At 41.6% G+C, this 17417-nt stretch overlaps 4 protein-coding genes across 4 annotated transcripts; 3 read left to right on the forward strand and 1 right to left on the reverse strand.

Annotated features, from left to right (window-relative positions):
- Positions 1 to 635: 635 nt before the first annotated feature.
- Positions 636 to 1058, forward strand: BDB00DRAFT_791027 (uncharacterized protein; the record flags this gene model as incomplete). Its single annotated transcript, XM_053121012.1, has 1 exon — positions 636 to 1058. One exon carries the CDS (start codon positions 636 to 638, stop codon positions 1056 to 1058), a length of 423 nt encoding a protein of 140 aa, XP_052975780.1.
- An 8786-nt stretch (positions 1059 to 9844) lies between these two features.
- Positions 9845 to 10821, forward strand: BDB00DRAFT_920312 (uncharacterized protein). Its single transcript, XM_053128745.1, has one exon. The coding sequence runs from the start codon at positions 10029 to 10031 to the stop codon at positions 10620 to 10622; it is 594 nt and encodes a 197-aa protein (XP_052975781.1). The 5' UTR covers positions 9845 to 10028; the 3' UTR covers positions 10623 to 10821.
- A 683-nt stretch (positions 10822 to 11504) lies between these two features.
- BDB00DRAFT_770484 (Endonuclease/exonuclease/phosphatase) lies at positions 11505 to 12596 on the forward strand (the record flags this gene model as incomplete). Its single annotated transcript, XM_053119882.1, has 1 exon — positions 11505 to 12596. A coding segment is annotated over one exon (1092 nt), but the record flags the coding sequence as incomplete, so codon positions are not given.
- Positions 12597 to 15724: 3128 nt separating this feature from the next.
- BDB00DRAFT_842773 (uncharacterized protein) lies at positions 15725 to 16152 on the reverse strand. The gene is made up of 2 exons (XM_053124912.1): positions 16120 to 16152; positions 15725 to 16017 (listed from the first exon to the last, which is right to left on the reverse strand). The coding sequence occupies exon 2, from the start codon at positions 15954 to 15956 to the stop codon at positions 15741 to 15743; it is 216 nt and encodes a 71-aa protein (XP_052975783.1). The 5' UTR covers positions 15957 to 16017; positions 16120 to 16152; the 3' UTR covers positions 15725 to 15740.
- Positions 16153 to 17417: the final 1265 nt, after the last annotated feature.

Raw genomic sequence — 17417 nt, forward strand, 5'->3', positions numbered from 1 at the left:
TGGATCATAAGAAGCTGGGATAAGTTTTGACAGCTATCTGCTTACGCGTACGAGTTTTTTCTATCCTGGTTCCACGTGAATCATAAGTAGCTGGGATATGTTTTGACAGCTATCTGCTTACGCGTACGAGTTTTCTCTATTCTGGTTACAGTGGGTTATTTGTTATTTGAAAACCATTCAACAGCTCCACAGGAAGTTGAAGTCTCATAGGATAGTTGCTTACTGTACTTTCAAGTACTATATACTCTTTAAATGTAAAAAGATTTTGATCTAACATATTTAGTGGAAGTAATAGTAAGTTTAAGTACTCCTTTACTACTTCATTACAGTAACAATATTATAGAGCGATAGCACACTACATAAGCTACTTTATGTTGTGTACTCTATTTGCTGAGTCATATATTTAACGCACCGTGACACTTTACTATATGACTAATAAATGTCACATGGTTTGCTACTTGATATTATATTCAGAAGCATGTGTTTTAAGAAAATGTTAAAAGTTTCTCTCCGCCGGGCCGTGGGGAATAGACATTATATATACTGTCGAGTCGTTCGAATATTTACATTGCCCTCTTTTTTCTTTTCTTTTATTCTATCACTTCTTTATACTTCCAAAATACTATCAAATCCGAATGAGTGAGCTTATCAGCAGAAGATATTTCAGCTACGAGAAAATCCAGGTGGACGTTCAAATGTACGCCAAGACACATGGTTTTGCTGTTAATTTCAGCATCAACGGTCTTAGAAATATGGTTTACTGTCAGTGCACGTGCAAAGGGGAGTATATCGATGAACGAGGCGATCAACGTCAGCGCAACAAGAGTACCAAGAAGACAGGCTGTTGTTGGCGTGTAACCGTCTCGCTGCCAAAGAAGTCCCAAGTGTCGGGCCAAGAACCACAATGGGAAGTTCGATATGTACATATCTACTCTGGAGAGAAATACAGTATCAAGAAAGGCAAGACCACTGTCTCAACTGAAGACTCCAGTGACGTGGTGCACCACAACCATCCACTTGTCCAAGACGTCAAGGCTCTGTCCAAGGTGTATCATTAGCATCGTAAACCCACCGAGCCCGTAGTCCGAACCCTGTCATCTATGAGCCGTAATGTCCCAGCACCTGAAGTTGTGCATATCATTGATAAAAAGCATGATGGATTTGTAATGACGACTAAGGATGTGCAAAACTTTTATTACAAGACCACCGGTACTTTAGGAGCATCTAGCGAATTTACTCTGTTGCTGGACTTTCTGAAAGCTTAGAATTATATCATTCATTACGATGTGACGGCGTCAACAGGCACTCTCAAGGCACTTTTTGTAGTGCACCCGGACTCGATTGTAATGGCAACGTAAGTGAAGTGTACCCAGCAATACAGGATTTTTCCTAATGATTGGCGGGGCTTTTTTTCCCATCATGGCGGGGCTTTTTTTTCACTTTGTCGTTGGGGGTGTTTGTGATTGGCGGTGTGATTTTCGTGAATGGCAGGAGGAAAAAAATACAATGGCGGCCGAGTTACAGGTTGATGGCAGAATAATAAATTCATAATGGCGGCCGTAATTTCAGGTTGATGGCAGAATAGTAAATCCATAATGGCGGTTGGGTAATTATGGTAATCGTTTTGCCTTCTTTTTCTCAGCATGACAGTTAATGATTTTCGACAACTCTATATTTTATTAAAAAAAACATATATATATATATGAAAAAAAAAGTAAAAGGAAAAAATATAGAAGGGCAGTAAAAAAACATATAAAATATGAAAAAAAACTACAGCATCTTCTCTCCTTCTATACACCTAGGCACAAACGTAAGGGAGTGGCGAATCCATCCTTGGCAATCTTGGGCGGTGACTTCATGGGCGGAGTTGATGATGCGCGGCAGCAAGGTGTCGTCTGTGGTCAGTAAATGGCGTTTGACACCTGCCTTGAGCTTTGACCAAAATTCCTCAATTGGATTGAGGAATGGGCTGTAGGGCGGGAGAAAGAGGATCTCGAATTCTTGCTTGGCAATGGCATCCCGAACTTCATCAGTCTTGTGGATAGCGGCATTATCCAATACCAAGGTCCTTCCACCCATACCATTTTCGGTGAGCACCTTCATCATCACTTCCAAAAATTCGATAAAATGCTCCGCCCGAGTGCCGATTTTGCCCATCACCTTTTCTTCACCGTCACGCGTCTTGCGTTTCTTGGAAGCGACAACCGCTTGAGGTCTCTGGAGACTCAAGTTGATTACACCTTCACCAGTGATGGCACCCAAGATCGTAATATTGACCCCACGCGACTTAGAAACCAAGGCCTTGGCGGGCTCACCTCGTCTCGATCGACCAAAGCTACGCTTGATGTGCATATTGAAGCCAGCCTCATCAATAAAGACGCATTTGTGGTAATTAATGCCACTGGCTTCAAATGCGTGTGCCCAGTTGATCCGGGAAGCGATCGTTTCATCGGAGTTGCGGTACTCAGAGATCCGTTCCAACTTCTTCATAGTAAGCCCGCATTTGCTAACAAGGTGCTTCTGGAGGCCACTTTGAGTGATGCTGATGCCGAATCGATCAACAAGCGATTGCTGTGCTTCTTTGAGGGTCGCAACTGACTTGGTATCGTAATACGCCTGGAGAAATGCTGTGTGTTCGGGTGTCAAGGTTGGTGGAGGACCGGGAGATTTACCCATTGTACTTGGGAGATATGGCTCACCGTCGACAAATCGTTTCCAGTATCGCTGTGCGGTTCGTTCAGGGATCAACAAGTCGCGCCCAGCCTCTGCAGCGTTTAAAGTGACATTTTGGATTCTATCGATCAATTGGATAATTTCTGGATCTCAATACACTCGATGAGCTCCTATAGGAATTAAGAGTTTTGGATTAGATATCAGAAGCAACTAGAGGTTTAATGTTATTAAGTAAGGTTTAGTAATAGTAAGTAGCATACTTTTTGGGATGACAGGCTCTTTTGGAGGGTTTTTGCGAGGTCTTCCCCTTCCCTTTTTCACTGATTCCGTTTGGTTTTCTGCGGCTTCAGTACCAGGCGAAGTGGACGTTGGAGGATCGATTACCTTGGATGTAGAAATTTCCTGTGAATTACCAACCATTAATTGATAAAATATATAGAATACATATCATGTTCTACAGAATTATTGACCAATATATTTTGTAAGTACCTGCGATGTAGTTTTTATCTTGGTCATCGATACAAGGGAGTGTACACCACCAGTATGGCCACTAAATTCATCGGATACGATTTGGTACACGTCGTCTACTTCCATCTCCTCTTCATGCATATCAACGTCAGTATTGTATGGTAGCGTTAAATTTTTGATGGATAATATGGTGATAGTTGATGTAAAAAATCGAGTGATAATAATACTGTATGGACAAGTACAATAAATAAAATGATTCATACTTTTCAATTCTGTGAATTTGTTATTGAACAGAACTTGTAAGGTAACACCAAATGGGACAAAAAACAGTAGTTTTTTTAAATCCATTAGATCAACTCGCAATAATGTCACCCATGTTAAACCCACTAAGCAAGATACAGTTTGTAGCTAATTATAAAAAGTATCCCACCATTGTTACATAAAGCAAGTATTTGTTTAGAGACAACCAGCAGAGAAAAAAATATTTATTAATAAAAAAAAACTATGGATGTTGTAAAGCTGCCTCCAGAATACCATCATTAACCTTCGTCAAGAAGTGGTTACTCTTGGGAGCACGGGGCCGTTTGGGTGGTGGTGGCATGTGGGGGCGGTAGATGCGGATGAGTCTTGATGCCGTTCCCTTCAGCATCTTCACCTTGGCGCCGGCTTGCTCGATTGTAAGCCCATCCCAAAAATAGGCGCGCAGCACCACTACGACCTCGTCTTGGTTGTACCCACGGCGGGGTGCTCGTTGCCGTCTTCGTGGTGGTGATGGCGATGATGGGGCAGAGGAGGCAGAGGAGGCGGAGGAGGATGGAGACCGCGATGCTGATGATGATGATGATGATGGTGATGTTGTAGTGTCTTCTTCAAAGTCACCAAAAGGAAGAGCCTTGCTCAATTCCTGAGTATTGTATACATCGAGACTGCCTTGCATGTCCACATCTAATTCAAACTGCATGAGGTCGAGGGAGGAGTCGTTTGTAGAAATGATATCGGACATGATTAATAGTAAATTTAGAATGAGTTATTACAAGCAATGGATTTGAATCATCGGTTTATATACTTTTTTGTTCCGTACCTACAGATATATATAATTAAGCAATCCACAATGGTATCTACAACAGATGACAACATTCCATTATAACGCATAGACTTGAAGTTTCAACATAGAGTATATATGAATGCTACACCAGATGGGACAAAAAAATCACAGCAAAGCATAATTACGTTATGTGTGAAGATCTAGTAAGAAGTATAATGCAGTGTTGCACGAACTGGGACGGCATAAAGTAATAGCGGAGGGTGATTCCATTCCATCTTATGTGGTTCCATTCCATTGTTTGAATAAGAAAATAAAATATAACAGCAAAGCATAGTAGCGTGTATGCGTGAGGATCTACCAAGAAGTATAATGAAGCGTTGCACGAAGTGGGACAAAAAACCGACAGCAAAGTATAATTACGTGTATGTGTGAGGATCTAGTAAGAAGTATAATGGAGTGTTGCACGAACTGGGACGGCATAAAGTAATAGCGGAGGGTGATTGCATTCCATTTCGTGCAACGCTTTATACTTCTTACTAGATCCTCGCTGTGGTTTTTTTTTGTCCCATTTCGTGCAACGCTTCATTATACTTCTTGCTAGATCTTCATATGGATACAAGCTATTAAACTTTGCTGTGATTTTTTTTGTCCCATTTCGTGCAACACTTCGTTATATTTTATTTTCATATACAGATAATGGAATGAAATCACCTTCTGTACTTTATGCCGCCCCATTTCGTGCAACATTTCATTATGCTTCTTACTAGATCTTCATGTGGATACTCTACCCTATTCTTCTACAGTACTGTAGGTTTGCAAGGATCATATCTTACTTATAGCTTATTTATTTCCTACCTGAAAATTTCTGATTATAAACTTTCTTTTTACTCTATCTGTCTGAATTCTCACTACGTAGTCCTTTCCAGCATGGCAAGCATTGTCCTTTCTCATAAAGAAATACGTGAAGCTGTCAATGTCAGTGAGGGAGAAGACCCTTACATTGGTATGTTTATATAATCGAAGATTATATCCTTTGGCCACTATTCTAATGCTTTAATAGAGGAATTTATAAGAACCTTAGATGCAATGCGGCTGGAAGAAGATTACGAACCAGTCGACGAGCTCCCCTGTGTTAAGGCAGTTCAAGATCTAGTGCAACTGGTGGAACAGCTCCAAGAAGAAATCACAACACTGACAACTGTCAAAAAACGAATATATACTAAATGGAACAAGGATGATGAAGAAATCAAGAAAGCAATTAAAGATTGTGCCCTTGAAAGACGCGACTACGGTAGAACCAAAGTTCCAGCAGCTACAATGCATCGCTGGGTTATGCAATTTATCGATACTGAGGAAGGTCAAGCAGTTTTGCGAGAGCATCATTTGAAAACCAAATAAATGCATTTCTTTTGTCAAAAAATAATTTTTTTTCTTCATACAGTAGTCTGTCTCTTTATTTTTGTGAATCATCACAAATACTGGATAAGATAACCTTACAAACATCTATTACTGGATCTTTTTGGTGGTGTCACAAACCAGCAATATAGTTTAACGGCATATGCGTAAGAAAACTAAGCCGTTTGTAACTATTTTGTATCCTGAAAGCATGTGGTTACATAAGAGAAAACCATAAACTATTTAAACCAAAGACAAGTCTATTTTCCGAATGTATAAATCACTCTATCTTTTTCGTAACAATGAACAACAACAACAACAACATCTCCTTTACAAAATTTCTGGAATTTGAATTGTGGGATGAATCCATGTTGGAACCATTCGATCCGAGTAAGTTCAACTAAACATTACTATCAAAAAACAGCGCGTTACTCATCTATTTCCATTATATATAGCTACACCTACGGATATTCTTCCGGAAGAAGACCTGGGCAACCTAGTTTACCTTGTAGTTGACAAAATGGAAACTAGTACGTCCCAAACACATTTTACCATTATTCAAAAGATGTGTGCAACTTGTTAATTTTTAGTTTACTGATGTAACAAAAACATATCTTCTGTCTAGGTCAACTGGTCCATAATCAAGGTAGCCAGGAAGACCAGGTCAGCAACAACAATTATGGGGTTAACAGAACCTTTCATACTGACTCCAAACAAGCATACTTGATCCACCTCTACTATAATATGGGGTGGTCAATACGAAAGGCAGCGGAGGAAGCAAAGATCCCGAAATCAACAGCACAAAGATACATAAAAAATAAAAAAAATAAAAAAAATAAATAAATAAGCTTTCTTGGAAAAAATTACTTTGACTGGTTTGAGTCATAGATAAATGGTGGTGGTATGAGTGAGTAGGACTATAGGAATATTCAGGGACAAAATGGTTGTAGATAGCAATAATGATCAATTAAAAATATGATATAACATCTAGTCTTACTATTTTTATATATTCCTGTAACCATAGATTTATATTGTGGTATGAGTGTGGGTGTGGGTGTGAGTGACATGTGAGATTGAGCTTGGGTTACATTTTAAAAACATATAAAGCAGCATACCTGCAATGGCAAGAATTGTTTCACTCATTCTCAAGATGTCGCTTAATCTCTGGCGTTACTTCATTACGTCGTATCACATCGTCACAGCTCTGCAAATAAAAGGTATTACATCTATTCTTATTAATCTTATTTATTCTTCTTTTGTTAATACTTCTATTATAGAGCGCCATCAAACAGATCTCGAATATCGCGTATACTTCGACAAAGAACTATATTTCCTACTAGATGAAATAGATGGAGAGGAGCTGCTGGATGTAATCTGGCGACGACCAGTCAAGCTGCCAGTGAAGACCAAAGAACCGTTCACCGAGTTTTGGCCGAATGGAATGAAGTCCGCTGGACATTGCTTCTAATGCAGGATCGGCTTTTGTGGATTGAAGAAATTTTCGCAAGATTGAAGTTTCTCTTGTGATGTGAAGTACCTCTTGTATTGTAAATAAAACCTTTTACATACACATGATCATTATTTTTCGTTTGCGATATCTTTTTTTGCGATTCTTTTATGGTTCTCAGAGCATCTATGTTGCTATATAAGGGTGATGTGCTAATCATCTAGTAGAAACTTGCCACTCCTATTATCATGTCTCATACATCTTCCCATGTTTGTGATGTATTTAATGAGATGAACTGCTTTAGTATCTAATGTCATTTTTTAAAAATGATGCCGCTAATGATATAATTCAAACCGCCATTATGAATTTACTATTCTGCCATCAACCTGAAATTACGGCCGCCATTATGAATTTATTATTCTGCCATCAACCTGTAATTCGGCCGCCATTGTATTTTTTTCCTCCTGCCATTCACGAAAATCACACCGCCAATCACAAACACCCCCAACGACAAAGTGAAAAAAAAGCCCCGCCATGATGGGAAAAAAAGCCCCGCCAATCATTAGGAAAAATCCTGTACTACTGATATTCGATATGACCTTCTTCTCTATATAGTTCACGATCAAGCAATGACCGCTCACAGTTTCATCAGCGCAATTTATAACGGTTTGACACTTTTTTATATGAAAGATGATTATTATAAGTGAAGCGTACCCAGCAATACTATTGATATTCGATATGCCCTTCTTCTCTATATAATTCACGATCAAGCAAGGACCGCTCACAGTTTCATCAGCGCCATTTATAACGGTTTGACATTCTGTTTTATGAAAGATGATTATTATAAGTGAAGCGTACCCAGCAACAGTATTACTATTGATATTCGATATGACCTTCTTCTCTATATAGCTCACGATCAAGCAAGGACCGCTCACAGTTTCATCAGCGCAATTTATAACGGTTTGACACATTTTTATATGAAAGATGATTATTATAAGTGAAGCGTACCCAGCAACAGTATTACTATAGATATTCGATATGCCCTTCTTCTCTATATAGTTCACGATCAAGCAATGACCGCTCACAGTTTCATCAGCACAATTTATAACGGTTTGACATTTTTTTATATGAAAGATGATTATTATAAGTGAAGCGTACCCAGCAACAGTATTACTATTGATATTCGATATGAACTTCTTCTCTATATAGTTCACGATCAAGCAATGACCGCTCACAGTTTCATCAGCGCCATTTATAACGGTTTGACACTTTTTTATATGAAAGATGATTATTATAAGTGAAGCGTACCCAGCAACAGTATTACTATTGATATTCGATATGAACTTCTTCTCTATATAGTTCACGATCAAGCAATGACCGCTCACAGTTTCATCAGCGCCATTTATAACGGTTTGACATTTTTTTATATGAAAGATGATTATTATAAGTGAAGCGTACCCAGCAACAGTATTACTATTGATATTCGATATGCCCTTCTTCTCTATATAGTTCACGATCAAGCAATGACCGCTCACAGTTTCATCAGTGCTATTTATAACGGTTTGACACTTTTTTATATGAAAGATGATTATTATAAGTGAAGCGTACCCAGCAACAATATTACTATTGATATTCGATATGCCCTTCTTCTCTATATAATTCACGATTAAGCAAGGACCGCTCACAGTTTCATCAGCGCCATTTATAACGGTTTGACATTCTGCTTTATGAAAGATGATTATTATAAGTGAAGCGTACCCAGCAACAGTATTACTATTGATATTCGATATGACCTTCTTCTCTATATAGCTCACGATCAAGCAAGGACCGCTCACAGTTTCATCAGCGCAATTTATAACGGTTTGACACATTTTTATATGAAAGATGATTATTATAAGTGAAGCGTACCCAGCAACAGTATTACTATAGATATTCGATATGCCCTTCTTCTCTATATAGTTCACGATCAAGCAATGACCGCTCACAGTTTCATCAGCGCCATTTATAACGGTTTGACATTTTTTTATATGAAAGATGATTATTATAAGTGAAGCGTACCCAGCAACAGTATTACTATTGATATTCGATATGAACTTCTTCTCTATATAGTTCACGATCAAGCAATGACCGCTCACAGTTTCATCAGTGCTATTTATAACGGTTTGACATTCTGCTTTATGAAAGATGATTATTATAAGTGAAGCGTACCCAGCAACAGTATTACTATTGATATTCGATATGACCTTCTTCTCTATATAGTTCACGATCAAGCAAGGACCGCTCACAGTTTCATCAGCGCAATTTATAACGGTTTGACACATTTTTATATGAAAGATGATTATTATAAGTGAAGCGTACCCAGCAACAGTATTACTATTGATATTCGATATGACCTTCTTCTCTATATAGTTCACGATCAAGCAATGACCGCTCACAGTTTCATCAGCGCCATTTATAACGGTTTGACACTTTTTTATATGAAAGATGATTATTATAAGTGAAGCGTACCCAGCAATACTATTGATATCCGATATGACCTTCTTTTCTTCAATGTATGTAGGTGACGATGACGTAATCAGCCGGCGATTACGCCCTCAAGGTAATATGTTGTGGTTTGGGTGACATCTTCAACCATACGGTCGAGGGAGAGTGCATTATAGTTCTTAGTACTATTGACTGCTATTACTCTTAGTCACTGATAGTACTTTCTGATTTTATATACATAGTTGATCATAGAAAACGGGCGCCGTCGATCTCCTCAAGGCAGCATACAATAGTTTGGGTTGGTTTCACGGAAAGTATGCTTCATATTACATTTATTTTACAAACATACATATTTGATCATAAAAAAAAAGACTGCCGCCGAATTCTTTATGGGAAGGTACTAATGCCGGCAACAGAAAACGTCATGACGTGCTTTATACTTTTTCTAGATTTCTACAGTGCTGTGCCTTTGGAGCGGACTTTGTTTTACATGGCTAGTATAGCAAGCAGAACAATATGTGGGGAGCTCTTTCGCGAATGCCACCTGAATCGCCATCTCCGAGATCTCAACAATCGTCGCCGACTCCAACGGCTACATCTCAACGCCTAACAGGGTACGCTGACGCAGCCCGCCGCTCCACCAGCACTAAAAACAGCAACCGGAAATCCATTTCCCCCAACACCTCCATCGTTTTATATAACGGTCCCCATTACGACGCAATCCTTAACACCGACCCAGCCATGCTCGCCATCGCCCGATCGCAAAATCCCAACAGCATCATCTTCAACATGCAACAACTCTGCACCAGTTCCGAAGTAGAGGACATCCTCGTTGAACAACTCGGCACAGTCGTCGCCTTGTCGACTCGTCTAAGCTCACAGAAACAACTTCTCGTTGAAGCACTTTTCAAAACTGAAGAACAAAAGAAAAAGGCACTTGAATCGGGTGTCATAGTCAAAAATGAACGTATCCTAGGCCTACCCCATGTAGCAGCCGATACCAACCTCGTTAAGATTAACTTGTATCAACTTCCAGTATGTGACCCAACTGAGTTAACTGAAGAACTTCGTTTAGCTTTGACGGCCTATGGTAAAGTCGCTCAAATCTGAGCCTATGTCTCTCGCCAGAACCATGTTCTTAGGGGTGAGGCCACCGCATTAATCGATGTCTCACTTTACGAGAAAGCCCCGACAATCCGCCGTTATCTTCACCTCAATTCACCTTTCCCCTCTCGTGCCTTCGTCAGAGCGAAGGGAATGCCACCGTTCTGCGTCTATTGCAAGACCGACGGCCATACTATCAATAAATGCAAACTCTTACACGAACAGCGACGACGATCGCCCACGGCTTGCACCAGCTGTAACACCATCGGTCATGTTAACGAAACTGATGTACGATGCATCAACCACCAAAGCCCCGACCCTACCCCCATCAACTCGGCGCCTGCTTCAGGAGCTGCGACTCCCATCCCTCCACAAACTAAACAGGAGCCTAAGACGTCGGACATCTATATGGCCGACCCCAAATCTGGCACCTCTGCGTGGGATAGCAGACATGCCCCCGCTACTACAGACGATGCAATGAACCGTTTCTCTTCGCCCAAACAATATGGTTCGCGCGATCCACTAGCCACCTCCCCCGTCACTGACTGGGCCGAAGACGCTCGCCTATATGAAGAACTCAACAATCGTCTGAAAGACATTTCTTAACAACAACAGCATCAACAACAACGAAACTCTCCGTCAACAACTGGTTCACCACAACAAGAGAACATCACTGGTACTGGCCGATCACCAACTCCACCGAATCAAACGCCTGATGTGAGCAGCTAGGCCTCACCCCATAACCCCTCTCATGCTACTAACATGGACATTGATCGGGAGTCTGCTTTTCCACCTCCCACTTCACCAAATAACACTGGCAATGCTGAACGCCGGTCTCATAGCGGGCGTCTTATCAAGACTCCCCCTCATCTTTCATCGTACATTTAAATGAGTGATACAACATCACAATCAATTTTCCTGGGCACTCTCAACGTGAGAGGCCTTCAAGGCATAGCTCGCACTGAATATAATAAAGAAAAAAACCCAAAAAAACACTTACTAAGATACTTACGCTCCTCTTCCCCCTCCCCTCTCCTTCATATATTAGCTATTCAAGAACACAACGTGACTCCCCCCTACTACCATAATATCGATTTACACCTCCAATCCCATCAATCCCTTTGGACCCCTCACTGTGCACTCTTTAGTTTAGACTCCAACATCCAATTGCATCTCGTTAATAGCTGCCTCTCTGGCCGTGTCTTACTGGCTCGGGTAACGTATACCAACAACAACATCGATCCCTTCTACATCATCTGCATCTATGCTCCAGCAACATATTCACCACGCCGTCAATTCTACCACGAATTAAGCACCACCTGGTCCACTATTGCCAGCCCCAGCATTCTCCGTCGCTGTTTCCTCATGGGCGACTTTAACCTTCAACTGCATCGACGCACCAACCATTGTCCAGCCTGGCGCGACATTATCTCTCAACATTTTACCGATTGCATCACAGAACCGGGAGACAAACCACTCCCAACTTTTAGGAGCCACTGCGCCCGCACCACCATCGATTACATATTTCGCAGCTCTGAATTAATTTCAACTACACCCAACGTGCATTACCTCAACTCATCTGAGTGGACTGATCACTGTTTGGTAACCACAGCCTTACCCCTCCCCTTCAGAACAGGCCCAGGAATCTGGCGCCTCCACCCTTATTACCTCACCCATGATGACTATGTTGAGAAACTAGACTACTTGTTTGATGTTATTCAAAATGATCCAACCACTAACAATCACAGCCCGCACGATCAATGGGACAACCTCAAAGCAGCTGTAAAGCAACTTAGCATCACCTATGGGCGCCACCTGAAACGCTCTCATCAACAAACCCAACATCTATACCGTGAACGTCTTCGAATCCTTCGGAAACAACAACCAAATCGAGACCGCCTACAAGCAATCGAGTCAACCATCGCCTCAAAACAGCTAGACGACATGGCCACACTGGCCCTCCGAGCCAAGCAATGCTGGCAGGAACAGGGTGAACGCAGTACGAAGTATTTCTACCGAGTTTTAACTCAACGCCAACAAAAACAATATATGCTGCATTTACGAGAAACAGCTACATCTACAACCTTCTTCACCACCCCCGAGACTATGTTACACCATGCACACAGTTTTTATGCACGGCTGTATACACCTGACCCCATCGACCAAGCCGCCATTGACGAGCTACTCTCCAACATACCCGCCGACGTACACCTTCAACCTCATCAACAATCAACTTTACTTAACCCAATATCCATTGACACACTTGTCACGCAACTTAAGCATACCCCAAAGAACTCCAGCCCGGGAATGGATGGTCTTCCATTTGTTTTCTGGCAGCACGCACTTACTCATCCATATGTCGCCCAGCTCGCAGTACAAGTCTACAACGAAGCACTGTCCACAGCCACGTTTCCAACCTACTGGCGGCAAACCACCCTGGTTGTGCTGCCAAAAAAAGGGGATACATCTCTCCTCAAAAGCTGGCGCCCAATATCACTAATCAACTGCGACGCCAAGCTACTGACCAAAATCATCTCTAGGCGTATGCCCTTGAATACTCTCGTTAACCCTCTTCAAACTGGTTTTATGTCTGGCCAGTCAATTGCCGATAATGGTTTTCTTGCCCGGCTGGTAATGTCGCATGCCTCACTTCAACAGCATCCTGGTGTCGCAATGCTTCTTGATCAAGAAAAAGCATACGACCGTATCCATCCACATTATCTGCAACAAGTCTTGCAGAATTTTGGTTTGCCCAATCCATTGATTTCCTGTTTACATTCCCTATATTACCCTACAAATGTTCACATCAATATTAATGGTCATATTTCCCATCCCTTCGCCCAAGGTCGCGGCCTGCGGCAAGGCGACCCACTATCCCCTCTCCTATTTAATTTAGCATTTGAACCTTGTCTACGTTCTATTCTATCTTCACCACTACTCACTGGTTTTTCTTTCTCTCCTATTAGGCACCTTCGTCTAGAAAACTCTCTCCCTGCTCCTCCGCCGTTAAAACTCTTAGCCTATGCCGATGATCTTCTCGTTTTTCTTCCAGTACCTCAGGAATTGTCAGCACTCCTCAACATCCTTGATACATACAGTCGCGCCTCGAACAGCCGGGTTAACATTGACAAAACAGAAGTCGTATCTCTTTCTGGTGCCCCACTCCCGGAGTGGATGCCGGCTCTTGCAGACATCGGAATAAACGCAATCCACGATCGTACCTCTGCCCAAGCCATCCGCTACCTTGGCTACCCACTTAGTTCTCATCCTAAACAGCTAGCAGCCTTCCTCGACAACATCATCAACAAAATACAACGACATTGTCAACTCATCCGGCAACGTAAACTTTCAATCCGAGGTCAAGGCATGGTCTTAAACTCACTCATCCTCAGCAGGCTGTGGCACGTTCTCACTGTCACGGCGGTGCCTTCATCCTTCTTTCGACTAGTTCGTACAGTCGCCCGCGAATTTCTCTCCGTTGGTTACCCAAAAACTGCTTGGTCGAACCTATGTCAACCGCGATCCAAAGGTGGTCTTGGTCTCCTCGACCCCGCCCTCCAACAACTTGCACTCCAATCACGATGGATACACGGAATTTTCAGTAGTACCTCCCCCCCTCTTATCTCGTTTTATATCCTTTATGAAGTTATGCAACACTCCAAGTCACCTTCTATATTCTATGATTTCTTCACCAGCCAACCTATATCGCTCTTTCCCCAACTACTCCATCCCATCATCAAAGCTTGTCATTCACTTATCCCCCTCACTTTTTTCCACCAACCCCTACACATTACCCCTGGAACAGCTCTTGTTATTCCCCTCAGACTCTTGCTATTACCCTCATCTTCGATTCCTGTATCCACGCGCGCATTAGCTAAGCTTCATCTATTCGATCCTTTTGTCTTTGATCCTGGCGGATTTTTACGTGTTCGTCACAACAATGAAATCGACAACCACTGCAACACCGTCTTGGCCCTCAAACGGGCCTTTCTGTCTTCACAACTCCTATTTCCGGAATGGCTGGTGGCATTGCTCTCCCCCACCGCCTTTTCTATACCATCACATTGTATAGCAGAGGAACCCCTCGCCAATGCAATCCGTTTCACAAATCTACGCTCAATCGATCACCTATCAACCGCTACTCTACGCCGCACCATCCAAGCCCCCAATCCCGATCCCACCTCTGTCACGACCATCCCAGCCCGCAGCTGGCTCAAATTCTGGCGTGCGCCGATCCCCCACAACACACGTACGGTTTGGTGGCGCCTTCTCCACAAACATATCCCCACGCGCAGTCTTCTTAATAGACATATGCCAGCAATCGTTTCTTCAGATCGATGTCCAATCTGCAATTCTCATGTCGACACTATTGACCATTTCTTTGTCTCCTGTCCTATCAAGCTGCGAGTGTGGCGTATCATCTGTCAACAAACCAACTGTGATTGGAGTACTACTGAGATCATACAATACCTCACCACCCTCCAACCCCCCACCTGTACACATCATCCACTCTCCGACACTACGATCAGCATTGTAATTCATAGCATCTGGTGCCACTATTGGTGCTTTGTTTTTGACCAGCAACGGTTCCGAGCCAGCGTCGTCGCCAAGAATGCCTGATATCACTTAGCCGAGTTCACAAGGAGCATGGGAGTGCAGTCTTCAGACGAGGAGTGAACCTTCTACCAGCTTAGTCTTCCACTTTAGTATTCTATATAATTTCCCCATTATTCTTCTTTATGTTTAAATTTTCAATTACAGGGCGTACCATTTTGGTTCCCCGTCATCAATAAAGTATACAAAAAAAAAAAGAACAATATGTGTGCGCACGGACGTCGATTTTACGGCATAAAGTATAATTTGATCGCCTGTGGTTTTGTATAAAGCGGTTCTGTAACTGGAACAAAGGTGCTCTTACAGACACTCAACGTGGGTGGCAGTACGCAATTTGTGCATTGTGTACAGCAATCTTTGCAGCTGATCGAGTCGCGGTGTCAGCGAAAGTGTATATTATTTTATCTTTGTTGCACATATAAAGTATTTTTTACAACGAACAATGTCAAAGGCAATGTCAAAGTTAACTTTATTGCAATCGGAATTGTACACTGTAGGGCAACACAAATCTCAAACAATTGCGAATGGTGAATGGTGGAATGAATGGACAGGTACGACCTGAAGGGTAGCAAGCTCTTTATGCCCTCTCTTTCTGTGTAAAGCGGGTCCGTCACTCGAAAAAAGGTGCTCTTGTTGCTGTGTGAGTATTATTCTATCTTTGTTGCACATATATAAAGTAGTTTTTATAACGAACAATGTCAAAGTTAACATTACTGAATCTAGCATTGCAAACGACAACAAAAGTCTCAAGTCATTGCGGTTGGTGAATGGCAGAAGGAAGAGAAGGGTACAGCCTGAAAGCGTGGGAAGCAAGCTTTTGACAGAAGCCCGTCACCATGAACTTTATTACTACTAATTCATATAACTTTCTTTTTTTTTATATACATAGTTGATCAGTTCTTGGCTGTTTTGACAGTTGTACAGCCACTTTCCAAACACACAACATGCTGCGTTGTAGACTTTGGGCTCTATGCTAACTTCTCATACGGATCTCTGTTTAAAATACCATAGAGCTCTATGCTAAGCGCACATACGGATTTTTTACAAGACACAATGGCTTTCGCGACTATGGTTACACAAGAGGGTTCTCATATGTTTTGATGTTGTATTGCACGACAATTCTTATTGCTATTGATTGCTACGATTCTCTTTTCTTTAATAGCCATAGTTGGCGATCACGAAACAGCCGAGACCAGTCCTTCAAGGTGATATATATTGGTTTGGATAACATTCTTAAAGGCATACGTGAGGGGAGAAATATAATTGTTATTGCCATTGATTGCTACCATTCTCTTTTCTTTAATAGCCATAGTTGGCGATCACGAAACAGCCGAGACCAGTCCTTCAAGGTGATATATATTGGTTTGGATAACATTCTTAAAGGCATATGTGAGGGGAGAAATATAATTGTTATTGCCATTGATTGCTACGATTCTCTTTTCTTTAATAGCCATAGTTGGCGATCACGAAACAGCCGAGACCAGTCCTTCAAGGTGATATATATTGGTTTGGATAACATTCTTAAAGGCATACGTGAGGGGAGAAATATAATTGTTATTGCCATTGATTGCTACGATTCTCTTTTCTTTAATAGCCATAGTTGGCGATCACGAAACAGCCGAGACCAGTCCTTCAAGGTGATATATATTGGTTTGGATAACATTCTTAAAGGCATACGTGAGGGGGAGGGGGTAGCAACAATATTATTATTGGTACTTGATATGACCTTTTATTTATAGTTGACAATGAAGATATGGCCGCTGCCAATTTCATCAGTGCAATTTATGACGGTTTGACAATCTCTTTTATGAAACGTGGGGATCGTGATGGATTTTTATAAGTGAAGCGTACCCAGCAATACTATTGATATTCGATATGACCTTCTTCTCTATATAGTTCACGATCAAGCAATGACTGCTCACAGTTTCATCAGCGCAATTTATAACGGTTTGACACTTTTTTATATGAAAGATGATTATTATAAGTGAAGCGTACCCAGCAATACTATTGATATTCGATATGCCCGTCTTCTCTATATAGTTCACGATCCAGCAATGACCGCTCACAGTTTCATCAGCGCAATTTATAACGGTTTGACACATTTTCTCATATGAAAGATGATTATTATAAGTGAAGCGTACCCAGAAATACTATTGATATTCGATATGCCCTTCTTCTCTATATAGT

Source organism: Zychaea mexicana (genome assembly GCF_025766255.1).
Source record: "Zychaea mexicana strain RSA 1403 chromosome Unknown BDB00scaffold_86, whole genome shotgun sequence".
Lineage (NCBI taxonomy): Eukaryota > Fungi > Mucoromycota > Mucoromycetes > Mucorales > Lichtheimiaceae > Zychaea > Zychaea mexicana.

Bases quoted from the DNA above. Each gene is read 5' to 3' on its own strand.
- BDB00DRAFT_842773 (XM_053124912.1), bottom strand. From the start codon at position 15,956: ATGCTAGATTCAGTAATGTTAACTTTGACATTGTTCGTTATAAAAACT.
- BDB00DRAFT_920312 (XM_053128745.1), top strand. From the start codon at position 10,029: ATGTGGGGAGCTCTTTCGCGAATGCCACCTGAATCGCCATCTCCGAGA.